The 17337-nt window shown below is 37.4% G+C and overlaps 1 protein-coding gene across 3 annotated transcripts in view; it reads right to left on the bottom strand.

The window, feature by feature from the left end:
* Positions 1–6570: 6570 nt before the first annotated feature.
* The window catches only part of VPS50 (VPS50 subunit of EARP/GARPII complex), a 79421-nt gene continuing 68654 nt past the window's right edge, over positions 6571–17337 (bottom strand). For all 3 annotated transcript variants that reach the window (XM_062507894.1, XM_062507908.1, XM_062507901.1), the window contains 6 exons: positions 14933–15081; positions 13759–13855; positions 13453–13611; positions 11030–11151; positions 8694–8883; positions 6571–7265 (listed from right to left, as the gene is read on the bottom strand). In XM_062507894.1, the coding sequence (XP_062363878.1) occupies positions 7146–7265; positions 8694–8883; positions 11030–11151; positions 13453–13611; positions 13759–13855; positions 14933–15081 (837 nt within the window). In that variant the 3' untranslated portion in view covers positions 6571–7145. The remainder of the gene's footprint in view (positions 7266–8693; positions 8884–11029; positions 11152–13452; positions 13612–13758; positions 13856–14932; positions 15082–17337) is intronic.

Here is a 17337-nt window from a genome sequence, read left to right as displayed (position 1 = left end):
GGGAGAGGGGAGGGAGGCATCTCCACTGTGTGACTTGGCACCCCTTTGGGAACAAGGATGAGTGGGATTCTGTGCTGTGGATGTACACAAGCAAACAGAGATTAGCCAAATTTAGCAGCAACCTATGTTATTCTTAGGTTCAAGCCCTACTGAGACAACAGAAATCATTAATTCCATATTTTTAACTGAAACCCCCACAGGGCAATGATGGGGTCCATGACCAGAGCTCCTGAGTGCTGTTGACAAGACTCGTATAAATTGGAAGTAATGCCCATGGAAAGAGCTCCCCCCCACACTGCCACTCACCATTACTATGCTCTTTTTGGTCTTGCAGTGTGCAGTAGAATGCAAAAGGAAAAAAAATGCGCCAAAAATTAACCTGTCAGTTATGTGTAAAAATAAACTAATCTTTAATCTCTATTCTCCTCCACACTGTATTAGTAAATCAAGGTAAACATATTAATAAAATATTTAAAGAAGCTCAGTGTTCTGCATTTTTTGTAATTTTATTTTCCTAAGAAATCAATGTTTATAAAACAGCAAATATGAACACTACCCCATTTTCAGGAAAACATGTGAGAGTACAGAGTAGGAGAGCCCAATCTGAAAATCCTTCACTGACCTCATAGCATAGCAAGAACAGAAAGGTTCATCATGAAGTGTAAGATAATACCAGATAATATTATACTTCTATTTTTCAGGTTGTGATACAGGCACATACTGGCCCCCAGAAAATTATTTATCCACTTCAAGATTTTTTTTCTCATTCCTACAAAGAGCACAGTTCAAAACGTCCCACATGCATGCCACTCAGCCCAGTTCCCAGCTTTACTGACCATTCATTAGAGGTTAATGAATGTTTTTTAATTATGCATACAATTCCCTCCTTTCACATGCAGAAAACTGAAATTTAATACAGAAATGAGTTGCAACCTAAAGGCATTAGATAAGAGCACCCAAGTTCATGGGAACTAATCATACAGAATCTTAAACAGAGCCTACCAGCTTAGAGTCTGCACTCACTCAAGTAACTGAAGCTAATCAATTTACTGCCTCAAAAAAAAAAGTCTCTAGAGATATTATCTCACCATTTCCCATTATTGAAGACATAGATCTTAAAAAGCATGGATACGTATTGAAAAAAATTTTCTCAATCTCTTCACCTGATTATTTCATTTGTAAGAGTCTCAGATATAGGCTTCACCAAAAAATACTATTTGTAAAAAAAATAAATGGCCAAGAATTTTATGTCCTAATTTTCTTGTGAGCAAACAAGATCTAAAATCTCATCTACACTCTCCTTGTACCTCCTGGTCTAGCTTTTTTTGTATATTAATTCTGGTATTTAAGTCTTAACTCAGTACCTTAAGAAATATAACTTGAGCTTCAAGGAAAATAAAAATGTGATACACATTGTTTGTTTGCCAATTGCTACCTTGTGAAAAGAAACAGTTCATGCTTCAACTTCCCTGGGGTTAAGTCACCAATGGCTGCTAAAAGTGCAGCTTGTGCCTATGGAACCACGGCCTAACAGCACCCCACAAAACGTGATAGATAATGTCATTTCTTTTATACCTAGGGGACTAAAGAACAGGAAAATACAATTTCTCTACATCAGGCACTGAGACAGAGCAGAACCTGGATCAAAGCTCAGGATGAGTCTGTGACCTGGCTGCTGTGGTATGCGGTAGTTCTAAGTGTTCCCTGGTGTGCCACCCATGGGGGCATCCTTCCTCCCAGCCAGGGTAGACACAAACACCAAGAGCTCTCCTAGCACACAAGGCAAAAGCCTTGTGCATCACCCAGAGCCCTGCATCTCACCACAGACATTTTGAGCAACTGAAGGCAGAAGTAAACATCTCACTAAAAATAAACAGAACTCAGCATAAAGGTCTGAGAAGGAAATGCCTTTTCCAACAGCAGAGACACCAGCACAGCACTGGGCTGCATCCGCAAGGGGGGAAGAAAGGGCTAATGGCATTACAGCCATGACACACCACTACTATTCATTGCAAATATTTTTTCCAGTGAAATGTAGCACATTATGAACCACCCATGACCACTCAGCTGGTTTGAACATTTGGCTGCTTAAATATTCTAACTGTGCTGGAGGAGACAGCTGAACTAGCAGCTCAGGGCCAGGAATTAGCCCCAGGTCAAACTCATTTACATAAATTACATTTTCCGACACTTCTGGAAATAAATGGTCCTGAAAACTTACAGATGCTTAGCACTGTGCTAATAACTGCATCAGGCATCTGAATTTGTGAATGTACTGAGGTCTGAGGTTTCAAGAGGACAGCAAGCTCTCCCAGAGCAAGCTACATTTTCACCAGGCTGCCCTTCCACTGCATTTCAGCTCGATCCACCTATGCCCTGACCCAGGAGCGTTGTGCATCTTAAACAGAATCCTACCCGAGCAGACAGGTCAACAAGCATGACTATCCATCACCTTTCCTTTAAGGGTAAGAGCAACGTGCTCCACCAAGTGTCCACGCTGCTGCTTTCCATGTTTTGGGCTGGGCTGGAGCTCCTCTTCAGCAGGATGAGGTGCGGTGCTTCCTGCAGACCACACACAGGCAGTGGCAGGGGGAGCAAAACTGTGACTCAGGTGTACTCAAAGCTCAGAATTCAGCCTCACGTTGTGACCTTGTCCTCCATGGACTCTTTACTCCCACAAGGAAACACTTCCACACTACCTATCCAAGCTTCAGTGTCAATGACAGCAGAGAAACTAGTAGCATGTGGCTTGTTGCTTAATTTTACCGTTCTTTTTTTCTGTAGTCCCTTACATTGCACACAAAGTTCTGTGTGTGTATATATTTACCCTATAAGGATGAACTCCAAATTTATAGTGCATATTCCACATGCCATCCCTGTAGCTCTCAGACAGCAGCCTCAGGATAATTTTCCTGTACAAGGATCCTTTTTGTTTTAAGGCTCAAGTGACATTTCATTTTTACTGCTTACTGAAATACAGTCAATGGGATGACTTCGATGTATGAATAAAAATTTCAAGTGGTATAGGGCAGGAAACACATACAGGTATGAACCCTGGATTTATTTGTAAAAGAGATTTTCAGAAATACCTGCAGTCATTTTGCAGATTTGAGCTTTCATTTTGTGCTTAGTGACAAGAGGCTCCTCCCTGCATCTCTTCCCCTAGATCTTCAGCTTGCTTGTATACTTTGTTTTTCAAAGATAACAAATTTAGACAAGTATTTGACAACTTTATATCTGACAATATTGAAATCTGTGCAAGATGATCAACAAATGTAACACAGATCTGTACATCTCTGCTCTGAAAGTAGGTTTTCTTTTCACATATGTATCCAGAGATCCAGACCAAACCAGCACAGCTACTGCAGAGATTTTGTTTAGCAGAAGAGCCAAGCAGACTCGAGTTTAGTTCATATACAACCATTTTTAATTTAGCTTATACATGTAAAGTCTCTGGGACTGGACAGAATACTCCACAAAATTAAGCACTGGATCCACAACACACAAGCCAAGGTTACTCAAGTCATCATTTGTTTCTCAGACACGTATTTTATCATATGACATGCTACTGATTTATGCCTACTTAAAAAACCCCCAAAACATGTGTTTGTTTGAAGCCCTGAGTATTACCTAAAGATGCTGTTCCACATAACACATCATGATCTCGTGGATGAAGATCCTTAAAAAACAAGTCTCTGCTGTGATGAAAACCAGCTCTGACAGTGCAAAAACAACACTCACAAATATCCTTAAACAGCCAGCAAGCACAGGTACCTTGCTGCTAGCAGACTGCATTATTTCCATATTTGCACCATAATCCCACTGTTGGTACAATGTTTACCCTTTATGCTACGCTGTTTCAAGCGGTGCTTAAAAATAAAATAGATACCGTCAAAAATACAATAAATCTGCATTTTTTTGTCCATCTCCATAGCAGGTCTTAAAAAGGAAAAGACTCCAAATAGATCATTTTCATAGTAAGAAGAGGGGATCCTTGTAGTTTTGTGCATTCTGTGACAAAAAGAGCACAACTCACATCCTCAGCTCTGCATTTGGTATCTATCACAAGACATACCTTTATCATTCACATCTGCAAAAAATTAAGAAGGAATGCAAACTTTTCACAGAAGTTTTGAGGCAGCCATTGATCAATCATTCTCTTTAGCCCCCTAAGGGGGTAAGGGCAAAGAAGGGAGGCTGTTCTATCAGTGAACACAAGCTGTAATCTACATCCTACATCCAGGAGTTGCTCTAAGCAGATCTGGACAGGGTCTAATTTTTCCCACTGAAGATCAGCAGCGATCCAAGTTTTTATTGTACACATGGGAAGACTCTTAGCCATGTGGGAAAAATGAAACCCAGAACAGTCAATTACCTGAAAACATAGCTACTTGCCTGAAATCATGGAACATCCATGTGCCTACCAAGATGAGGCATTTGAATTAACACCTCTGTGGGCTGCTCTGTGTGCTACCCATCAGCTGAAGCACTGCTAATCCAAGATGGACTTTCCCATCGATGTCATTCTGCTTTGAATAATTAAACCTACACCAAAGCAAGGACCTCAATCGTACATCAGGGCCACACAAACAATCATCTGTCTCTCTGCTGCTTTGGTCCCAGTAGCTGCTTTTTGGAAGAACAGTGTCACCACGAGATATAACTGAGAGAAGCTGACAGTAGAAAAGCCAGTTGTGAGCTGATCAGTGTAGGTTTAGGCTTTGCCTAACCAGAGACTTGAAAACTGCTTGTCTATGTTCCAGGTGAGTTTGACAAATATCAAGTACTTATCTTCTGAGCACCAGGATTTAAAGTCTTCATTAGGCTAAGGAAGAAAATTTTCTTTTATTAAAGTTTTGCAAAACACTCTTCTAGAACATAAAGGATATTCAAGCTATATTTTCTATTGCAGAAAAAGCAATGTAAGAGGCTTATTGCAGAGGAGGGCAAAAATGCACAAAGATGCTAAAAAAATCAATGGTTTATAAAAAATTCTCATATCAGAGGATGGAAACTACCAAACATAACACTAGTGAGATAACAATTCACTCAGTGAAAACTTATCTTCATTAGTCAGTCAGAACTAAGTAATATAGAATATTCTGAGTTAGGACCCACAAAGATGACTGAGTCCAACACCTGATTTCACACAGGGCAACACGTATGAAAAAAAATAAACATGTATCTAAGAGTGTATGTGGGCCATTTAGCTATGTGGCTTCCTGCTTGGCATCAATCCTGGGCAGCAAGGAAAGGTTCTTGTGGAAAATATAATGATATACATGGATGTATATGGATGAAGATCATACAGCTGTTGCACAAGTTTAACACTGCTTCTTACACATTCTTTTATTTGGGGGCTTACTTAAAAGCAACAAGCCAAACTATAGATTTACTACTTAAAAATCACTCCTGATTGTGGTTCATGCAATCATTCACCTTGACTCTGAATTCCAATGATTATACCTTTACCTTTGGGTAAGCACTAAAATGACAGCAACCTAAGCAGTTCAGGAGAAATTAGATGTGTGCAGCTCACCAAAGCTCTGGTAAAGATATTTGAATTTCTAATTTTGTCCAAGAGAAGAAAATGGAAAGCTATTTTACACTAATAGTCCCCAATATATTTGTCTCTTCCAAGAGCTCTCACTCAGGATTTCACTCCAGGGCAGACAGGCTGACGCAAAGTCCACACTTTCATTTGTACCACCTTTTTAATGAGGATAGAAGTGATTCAGCTTCAGCATAGATGCTGACAAACCACCAAGCAAGTTTTAAATAGAACTAGGCAAGACAGCCTGGTCAATAAAGAACAGAGCTAAATTTTGTTTTAAATCTTATTTCCTTTAAAATACAGATAAACAAGGAAGCTGAACACCACACAATCAATATTTAAAATGTAAATTCTATCATTCTTCTAGAACTTTACACAGGCTTTCTCTAAACTCACACAGTGATGCTCAGTACACTTCTGAAGATGAAATTAGGCCACAGAAAAGAACAATTATGATGACTCCATGGGGCAACTTTCTGTTACTACATTAGTGCTGACATTCACTAACTCCTGGCTCCCTCATGTCTGAATTAAAGTATGAATCATAAACTGAGAATTTAAAGTGTTGTGCACACCAGTGGACTGCAGCCTATGTAATTTATTTTACCTATTAGCTCAAAGTTTCTTTTTAAATGGTCCGAGAGCACTCCAAAAAGTTGATTAATAAAAAATGTAATAAAGTGTAATAAGTGTAATAAAAAATAAAATTCCTGAAACTTTACATACTGAAAACCAAAGGTAAACCTGAAAATTTCAGTGAAGTCAATGATGCTCTGACAAATTTCTAGGGCACATACACAGTCAAGCCATTTTACTTTGCTCAAGATAACTCTGGATGTCTACAGCAGAGCAGGAAACAGGAAGATTATCTTACTATCAATCCAAAACTTCAGTCAGAAAAACATTTTTCCAATTCCCTGGTATTACAGCTGACATTTTGCATTGTTGAACTGGAAAAACAAAGTCACACAAATCATATTAGTATACAATGTTTATTACCTTCTATTAATCTGAAGTCAATAATTTTGATAAGAGTAAATTAATTCTGAAATAAACAGACATTTTTAAATACATTTGAAGATTATGGGCTTTAACATGAGAGCATTTAGTTCATCTGCACTCTTAATCCACATGCAGGATACATCAATCAAATGATTATAGATATCCTTTCATTTTACACTGGTCTATCATACAGCACAATTTCTGAAGGTGAAAACAGGGAGGGAAAAAACATATTTTCAAGTAGCCCTTTTATTTAAAAAGAGCATCAATGATATTTTAAGCCAATGTGTTTCTCTCTGATTTTGATTTTACTTAAAGTATACACTTTTGCAAAACATACAGCTCATCAATGATACACAGCGGCCCCTTACTAAGGGCAAGTAACCAAAAAAAGAAACACAACAGAAAAGAATTCTACAGATTAGAAAAGTCATATTTTAGAACATTGTCGCTTCAGAGTGCCTCCAACGTTGCTAAGAAAGGTCATGCACAACATTTCTAACGTTGTCATTAGTCCATGAGAGAAATGTCTGCGTGCTTCGCATGAACAGAAAAAGGTACAAGTCAGAAAGAAAGCAGCTTTCCCCAGTTATCTCTTAGGCCTGTCTATGTCATCAATGGTAGCTAGCAGCTTCTGTCTTGCCTTTTTGTTGATGTAGGTGCCCAGACAAATATTCACCAGATTGGTCAACTGCTTACTGGAATATTCCTGGCAAACAAAAGCAGATTATGTTAGGGCAGAATAAAACATCAGTCAAAGATAAAAATTTTAAAATACCCAGACATACTCTTTGTGGATTTTACAATTTATAGAAGTATCAGTACACAGGGGAGATTTAAAGCTGTAGTTCAGTCATGTCTGGATAGTTTTCAATGTTGAGGTAGAGGACAAAACTGTATTTTGCTACATGGTAGCTCATACTGGAAAATGTTTGTGACTTTAAAAGTACTGGACAGAGTTCACAGAAAGTAACTGTGAACATGTATATAAATCAATTTTTAATGTATTTTCCATTCTTTGGGAGGCTTGGTGGGAAATACATATGCAAATGGTTAAGATTTCAACACAAAAACTTATTTTTTAACAAACTGTGATAAATGTTGATCTTTTTTATTTTGACTTCCCATTTCCAATAAGCTTCAAAATGCTTCTGTCTGCATAGTGTCCAAACAATTTTCATTTCAGTACATGATAAAAGAGGAAAAAATGTCAAAAATGTGAAGAAAAGAATTCTTAATACCTGTGAAAACAGCATATTTTCCAGTATTACCTTTATGTCTTAATACTATCCAGAACATAGCTTCCACCAGTATGTTTTAAAAAGGAGTTTTTCCCTGTAAGTCATCAAACCCTGTAGCTCACAATCTCTCTTAGGGCTCCAGACAATACAAGAAAAATTCAGTCCAAGACACATTTCTTTGCTCCATTTCTAGTGGGATTTAAAGTAATCCCAAAATACAGATTCCAAATGTTTCAATTTAAAAGAGTTTTTACTTCAAAAATGGCTATCTCTAATAAAATGTGACTATTACACAGATCTGTTATAATTGTTAGATCATGCTAGAGTGAAAGCATCTGAATGTTTTCAAAACACAAATATAGACTTATCTCAGCAAGAAATGCTGGGTAAGCATTATCAAATGAAGAAAAAAAAAGCAATAACTTTTCTCCATTGTGCCTTACAACTTAGTTTAAGCAATCTACTCCTAAAGGCAATACAAAACCTAATTGTGCAATCCCAAACCGTGATTCTTGATGATCAAGTTGTGCACTTTGGCATATTCTGAACAGCTCACAAAGGTTTTCAATTTTCCTTTGCTCTAGTTCTCTACACTTTCTGATACAGTAGACAGATGTGATTGGTTTAGTCATCCTCCCTAGTGATCAGATGTTGAACCAGTTCAAACACATACTAACTTCATACGATAAAAATGAACACATACATGTACACATGCATGTATATTTATACTGCTTCCCATATAAGTTTTATTATAATAAATGAAAATATACATATATATGCCTATATAGTTATTTTTAACACATAGAAGGATTGATTATTTATAGTCGTTAGCATGTTTTTATCTTCAGGGTGAATCTTCTCAATGGAGAGGAAAAGAATGCAAATTTAACTCTTACCCTATGTTCTTTTATCCAGGATTCCATGTCATTTTCTGTCAGGTAGTATGCTTTAATGTAGGTCTCCACAAATTCTTTATCTGGAATAGGCCTAATGTCTGTTAACTTCTCTAGTTTCATTAAGAACTGTTGAAAATCCAGTTGCATCAAGGCACGTCCTTCATTGCTGCACTTCTTTACATTGGCATAACTAAAAAGAGAAGCAATGGAAAGAAAAACTTAGAAGGAAATAAAAATTTTGCTTCTCAAAGCTAACTTAGTCTTTTGAACCTTGAGAAGGAGCAAAAATTATGGTTTTAATTCAAAAGCAGACAAGAACTTGTCCTAGGATGTCTGCTGCAGAGCTTTATTTGCATTAGTATAACACATTTTAGCCCAGTCATTGAACAGAACCCCACTGCACCCAGTGACACTTAGAAAAATCACATCCTTCTCTCCCAAAAGCCACAAAAAAAACCTACATTGAACAACTTACTATACCTAAGTCAGAGGAAATCAAACCAATGCTTATTTAGCACACTGGACAGCAGTTTCAAGTGATCACAAAGTCTGGAGTCTGAAAGGTACCACAGCAGCTTTAGGAATGGTCACCAAGAGACTGCTGAACCAAGAGTGAGTATCAAAGACACAAAGCTACTTTTTCAAAAACAGCCACAACAACCAGAGGATAAAAGGTGGCAGCTCTGGCTCACCTCTGTGAGAAGCTGATGATTTAATGAGAATAGATTGACAGCAAACTAGTGACAGGTTAGAAGAGACAGCAGATGAACTTAAGGGCAGGGTAATACTAGCAAGGATGACAGTGGGGTGATAAGCAACAAACAAGGATAACTATCTTTGCAGTTCTTCAAATGGATAAAGAACTGCATTTGTCATGATCAAAGGAAATGACAATGCAGTGCCCTTAAGAACACCAGTTTCAACTGTGTACAGGGTCTGGGGCACAGTGACTTGAGAGACTTCATCCAGTTCATCCACTAGCTGCTCCCACAAGTGACAACCCTGTCTCACTCTTTCCCTCTACCAAATCTAAAGCAAGCTCAGTTTTTCACTGGTTCATGAAGTTGATCGTAATTATTATACACTCCCTAGATTATTAGGTTTGATGCAAAAGAGGCAGCAGAAACATGCAGCAGGAAGCTGGGTACATAACAAGGTCCAGTTAAGAATATGAAGAAATTTCACACTTAGAGTTGGTACACAGAAGGAATTTGCAAAATGCAAAAGTAACAGAGGCAAAAAGAGAGAGGACCAAGGCAAAAGTCCTCTGGAGCTTTATAGAAGACTAGCAGATGATTTTTCAATAAGCAAAGCTAGCTGTATAGGCCATATGCCATATGAAGGAATTGAGAAGACAGAGACAGGTCATGGATGGATTTAGCTGCCCTGAACATGAAACCAATCTCTCTAGAGACTGCAAAAGGATGAAGGCATGGAAGAAAAATGGGCATGAGATAAAAAAATGATGGCTTTATGGAATTAGTGGAAGATGATGATCTTCAACAGGCAGCTAACACCTGGAGAAGAAGAGTGTATTGTTGAGGTCCTAATTTAGAGCAGACAGCAGGAGAGAGGGATGGAAAGAAGTAAAATACGTAGAAGGGAGTGAATAGGGTAAAGGTAACAGGAAAGAAGTACAGAAACATATGCAGAAGGTGTGGAAGACAGCACACATTCTGTGATGCAGAAGATCTGGTAAGAGCCAAATCATATGTAGCAGGAAGTCAAAACCATAAAAAAAAAATGCAGGGGATGAAAAGTCTACAACACTCAGGCCACAAAATTAAATCCAAAAAGACTGGGACACTGATTACAAGAGCGAGGGGTGAGCAAGGTGTAGGTTCCTGACTAAGGTGCTCAAGCAAGCCAACTAAGACATCTCTCTGCTTTTGATGAATTTGGAAAAATCATGTTTCAGGGCTACTTTAAGAAAACTGATAGTGTTGATAACTCCATCTTTCTTCCTGGCAAAGATAAATGGTATCACCATGGAAGTACTGACTGTTATATTTTAACTCTCTTATTTGCTCTGCTGGGAAATGGTGATTTTAATATAGAAGTTTCTTTGAAGGAGTACTTTATTTTCAAACGTTTCAGTAAAACACTCAGTATCATTCTTCAGCAGTATCTAGGAACAAGACCACCCTCTTTAGGTTTAATGCTGCACCAGACTGTGAAACAACTGCTAATCAGTGTTAAGCACTGATTATTTTTAGGGTCCCAAAAAGCACATGAACTCACAAGGACACTACAAAATTAGAACTTACAATGCTATAAAATAAACATTATTGTCATAGACATACTTACCCAACAGCAAGACTGTCATAAATACTTACCCTTCCACAAGAGTTCTATTGGCCAAGCGTATGCAGTGCTCCCAAAGGATGTTGGAGACTGGCAATGGAATACGGACTCTCTTAGACACTTCATTCAACCTCCTGTTAAATTCTTCAAATTCCTAATAAAACATGAAAGATGTTTATTCCTTTAGGATAAAATGGATCATATGCTATACATCCAAAACCAGCAACATCTAATTAGAAATGCACATGAAAGAGAATTATGAAAAGAGCAAAAAAGAGAAGATTAATAGGCACAAACTGTAGATAACTCAATGTGCAAAACAGAAAACATATTGCTTTCTAGTATATCACTCACAACATTACCTCAATGATTTTTTTTAAAGGAACTAATGCTCTGTTCCCCAGAGCTGTAGTTCCCTGTGAAACTGACACCTCTGAAAATGAACCAAGTAGCTTATCCTTCAAATGCCATTTTCATTGCCTTACTCCCTAAACTCATATTTAACTTCTTTAAGTCAAAATACAGCTGCTGAAGAAAAATGTAGTGATGACCTCTTTATCCCTCTAAATGGCCACCCCACCAGCTTTCAAAAATATTGCAACCACTTTTCATTCTTCAACCTTTCACGTTAGATAATTCCTCAGTGCTTCAGAAGGAGCTGAGAGAACCCAATGAAAGAGGCCAAATCTAACAGTTTAGGACCACACTGCAGCACTAGATAACAATTCAGGTTGGTTAAAGGAAGGCACCTATTTCTATATGAATAATCAATGGCCTGGATGGATTTCAGCTGACACTTAGACTGAGAAACTAGTCATAACTGAATGCAATTACTGCTACAATGATTTTGTGACTTAAAGTGAAACAGAAGTCCTCTGCCATTTATTAAAGACTTTATCATATAAAAAAGTATCAAATTACTTCAATATCAAGCAGACTGGTAATGACCTCCTCTGTATAACCAGCAAAAAGTTGTTTGCAGTGCAGTCTTTTAAGACCATACTTGCCCAACAGAGATTTTACTTCCAAGGCTGTTAATCTAGAGTTTTTTCCTTTTCCTTTTTTCTTACACCCCCTCTCAAAAATTCAGTAAGTGAGGAAAATCAGAAGAGAACCTCAGTAACCAACTGGCATTTAACACAAATTTTCTGAAAGATTAATTTGGCAAGATGCAGGGTACCACAATGTCATGCTTTAACTGGCATACAACTCGTTCTTCTCAAGATGAAGATGCCTAATGCTCCATAATCTATTTATTCAACAATCCTCTTTCCCCACTCTGCTTTCAACATACTATGACCGAATATAGAACTTTGTGTATGCGCGCACACGGCTGAAAGTAGTTGATTATTAAACACTGTGCTCACATCCACTGTTCCTCGGGTTCCAGTGTACACAGAAAATCACTCACTGCTTAGCAGTTATTGAAAAGCTTTTGTACCAACTGGTACCAGCTGTAGAAGAGAGACTAAAACTGGTTTTAAATGGTATTAGCTTGATTGTCCTGAAGCAAATTCATCAGCAGTTGCATATTCACAGCATTAAAAAGTTTTGCCCCAGGGATCAACTATTTTAAGCACAAACTGATATCAGAAAGTCACAGCAGCATAAACAAGGATAATCACAAAGATTCCATCAAATTCAGTGCAATGATATACCCTCTCCCAAATTTTTTCTTCTTTGCTTTGATTTTTTTTAGCAGAGAAGAGCTATAAAGTATGAAGATGTTATCCAAACTGTTATTCCACACAATTGTATAGCTTTTTCTGTGATTCACACTTCACACATCTTTAAAATAAAATCTTCAGTTTCTCTGAAAAGAATTAGTAATTAATATAGTATAATTAATTAGCATTATTCTATCACTGCAAGAACTTCCCTCCGAAGACCTTTAGAAATACTATTTAGGCATATATAAAAGAATGAGAAAGGCCTTGTCCCAAGAACTCGTTCTGTATGCCATAAGACGTGGCAATTGTTAAATGACATCTACTGAATGCAACTGACAAGTTGGGTAAAGAACTTCCCTTTAGCCTCCTTTTCAAATGTTAACTTCTAAATATAGCAACGGTACATCTCCAAGACAATCAGCAAAATTATCAGAACAGCAAATAGTGTGCTTTGGGGGTTGTTTTTTAATGCTATTTCTGGCCACTGAATTTCCCTCAGTGTTACTCCGTTTACTACACATTTCTCTACCATTTAAGACTTAGACATGAGACTCATTAGGCTTTTTCGGTCACTTTCACACACCATGTAGTCTAAAAAAATCATCTCTGAAAGCAATGCTTTAGAAGCAAGACTAATGATACTTCTGCACAGATCTCATAGTAATTTCCCATTTGTCAGAATATGTATTGTCCTAGCCATGCCACTTTCAGCAGTTTTAGAGAAGTATTACAGCAATTTAGTGTTTATATCAGCTCTAGCACACCATTTCCCATAAACTACTCACCTTTAAAAGAGCATCCACATATACATTGTGCTGTGACATGATTTCCTTCACATCCCATTTCACATTAGCCATGAGAAGAAGCATTTGTTCATAGTCAATGGCTTTAGCAGCAACAATCCAATAAACTGGTTTACGTAGTTCACTGGCAGTTGACACTGTCTGAAATAGAAAATAAGTAACATTCACTTCAGTAAATTTTTGGCCAGTAGGAGCAATCTACAACTATGATGTAGAAGTATTTGAACCACAGTGTACGAGTTTCAAATCTTCTGTATGAAAATCAGCTATGAATTACACAATTCTGACCTGAGAATAAAACTGCTGAAGAAAAGGCTTCTTGGCAGCTGGCATCACTGCATCAAGATGAGGCTGAAGAAATTCGAATTGCTCAGCCAGAAATACCCTATGAAAGCAAAACAAAAAAATTATTGTGAACTAAGCGCAACGTTTGGCACGTCTCTTTACAATTTTACTCTACAGTTGATATATCTGGCAGTAACAATAAGCAACCTTGGAAAATTTAGTCCTGGGAAGAACTGTATAAGTTGCATGCAGTATATGAACTAGCATTCTCAATTCTGACAATTCTAAAATGTATTTGCAAACAAGAAAATACTTGAATAAAGAGACCAAAGCTTGAGTATCAAAAAATCGTATTTCCCTTTTACTGAGGATACACTGCAAAAGTTTGAGCCAAGGTCTAGTAAAGTCAGTGACCAAGAGTCACACAATTTCCATTGCAGGACAGTCAACATAAATATTAATAAATCCATCTTAGAATTTCAAAATAACATTCCCAATTAATTTTATACTAGAAAATCTATAAAATATAATTTGATCTCATATTCCTTCTCAGGGGTATAATTTGTTATTAACAACATAATAAGAAAATATATTTCCAACTAAGCATAAATGAAAAAATATTTTTTAAATTAACACCTAATCTTTAAGTGTCATATCAAGTGAGGAAAAATAATTCCTATCTGACTCTTACTATTATTCTTATCAAATAAAAATCACTTTGTAACATTTCCATTAATTGGATATAATCTCTTCTTCTCCTGTGGTGTGACATAAGTACACTTCTACCCATTGCAGAGAACATGGTAATTCAAGCCAAACTGATATGAACTACTGGGTCAAATATTTAATATAAGGTGAAAAGGAACCATAGAGATTAAATATTCCCATTAACCTCTTTGAAATTAAAGTTTTTTTATGTTAGATTTGGCCATATATTGTCACAAATTACTGGATCTTCTGCAGTAAAATTTCATTTCTTGTGTTTGCACATTGCTAGACCAAAGAATTAAACTCCAGTACCTTTAATAAAGAAATTACCTTTATTGTTCATATTTAAAATCACATTGAGAGGTAGGAATTTTTGACCTATCAAGAAGGCTTTGGATTGTAACTAGTTTCTTAAACAATCAACAGCTTTCAGTGATCACAAATACAGCATGTACAGTAAACAACCTACAAGGATTCTGTGGCCACCACTCTCTCTGCCAAACCATACAGTGAACTTCCAGATGTCAAAACTACAAGATGACTGAGATGTGGGCTTGGCACTTTCTCTTTTCTCTCTTCAGCAGCTGTGAGAGTTCCTGAAGGATCAGCAGACACCTCCTGAAACAAAGAATTAAGCAAATTAAACCCCACAAAACCAGCAAGAATGGCTCCAGCTGAAAAGTCTCAGATGCCAGATAAGATGAAGGAAGGTTTCAAATTCTAAGATGTAATTTAAATCAAGCCTATTTCTATTTGAACAGCATAGTGAAATGGGTGAAAAAATCTTATTATGTAAATCAGTAGCCAAGGAAAAAAATAAATTAAAAGAAAAAGGCAGCAAACAATTTTCTCACTACACTTTAACACCCAAACAGGTTTCAGCCCAAAAGCCTTTTGGGAGACTGACTTCTCATCCTTGGAGACAGTATCTTCAATCTGACAGCAACCAAACAGACACATCAAAGGAATGTTACTTCTGCATGGGTTTTACTGCTTATATGAGCTATGGCTAACTTAGGTAACAAACAACTGATGTTCTCAATTACAGAATGACTAGGTTGGAAAAGACCTTTAATATCATCAAGTCCAACCCATGCCCTAACACTTCAACTAAACCATTCCATGAAAATATCTATCCTGCAGACATCTTGATGCTTGAAAGCAAGGAAATATTCAGAGCAAAAGGAATAGAATCTGTAGCAAGAAACCTGTTATACCAGTGCCTTGTTCCAAAATTATAGGAAAAAGAGGAAAAATTCTACCCCCACATTTAAGGAATCTAAGTACAGGGTACAGCTAAGAGGAGGAATCATGAAGAAAGCAATTTCCAGAGCAGATGTACAAAGGGACACCCTCTGAAGCCTGGCTATTTCACAGGCTTCAGAGGGTTTCATAGCATGACAACGTGAAAACATAAAGGCCGGCTTGGATTAATTGTTCATACCATGCTTATACACAAGCCACAAGAAGATAAGAAATGCTACAGCACCCAGAACAAGTAAGAAGACAGGCAGGATATGGCACTGATTTTAGTAAGAACCTTTCAAGACCCTGGGGATAGAAACCCTGGCCAGTCTACAGCCTATGGATGCCACAGCATATCAGCCTGCATGTATAGAATGAAAATAAGTAACAGTAATACAGTGGCAAAGTAGTGGGAAAAGTAACTCTTACAAAAGTAGAGTAAGTGGCCCAATATGGCTGCTGTAAACAGCATAGGAACAACCAACCAATATGACAACAATAATGCTTAAACATAACACTTATGTCTGGACTCGAAAAAAAAAACCAAATTAGTGCAATTCTGAAACTGCAACTGCAAAAAGGAAAAAAGATAAAGCAAAAAACAACATAATGGAAAAAAGCAGCTTTCAAGCTTGTGAATTGTTGGGGGGTTTTTTGTTTCAACTAGAGATAGAAATAAAAACAGAAGAAATTGCAGTGAAGTAACTAAGGAAGGAGGGAGAAAAATAGGCTCAAGCTATCTACAACAGTAGCCATGAATTTTTTCTGGGCTTCACAGCAGAGAACAACTGTGAGACCTGAACAGAGTACTCGCTATTCAAACAGGTTTTGTTCAGACATTTTTGCTTAAGGAGGAGAGCAGTGAGCACCTGAAACACTGGTGGAAATTAGTAGTGGTGTCACTCATTTTGTAGGTCAGGATTGAGACAAGGAGGAAAGAATATTTCATTGCAGACCATCAAACACCAAGAGAAAAGGCATTACACATATGATCAGGTGAAAACTGGAAAACCAACAGGGCAGTTATTATTATAGCAAAATACCTGACAGCCCCATTGTGGTAGTGTTGCAGCAATTAAAGGTAGGGCAGGTGAAAATTGATTATGTCAAAATGTGTAAGGACCTGGTGAGAATTTAAGTGATACAGCATGAGTAGAAAGATCAAAACTTTGCTGCTATAGACAAAGCAGCACCAGAATATGCTTACTGCTTGGATGAATGCCAAACCAAAAGTGACATGAAGAATGTAAGAAAACTGAGAAGACAATAGCGTCCAAGTTGTTAAAAGGGGTTTGAGGTGTGGAGGAACAAAAATTCAAGTTCCACTTTAACTCTCTCAGATTTTATTTGGCAGTTTCCTCCTGTGGTGTGACAGCCCAAGGCAACAGAAGGTGGATTTGCTAAATCAGAAAGGTTCTTTCAGTTCTGTATCTCCAGAGATGTCAAACACAAACAAAAATGGGCTACAGCAGATGGAACAATGCACAGTGTGGGAAAGCAGGGTTCTCACTAACAAGGGTGAGGAAGTACCTTCAGACTTAAAAAAAATATTATGATAAGGTTACAAACGTAAACAGTCAATAAAACAGGGAACCTTGATGGTTCCCCACAGAAATTCTGACATTAAAA

The sequence above is a fragment of the Cinclus cinclus genome, chromosome 1 (assembly GCF_963662255.1).
Source record: "Cinclus cinclus chromosome 1, bCinCin1.1, whole genome shotgun sequence".
NCBI lineage: Eukaryota > Metazoa > Chordata > Aves > Passeriformes > Cinclidae > Cinclus > Cinclus cinclus.
The sequence above is the reverse complement of the archived record's forward strand: the minus strand, read 5'-3'. Positions and strand labels throughout refer to the sequence as shown.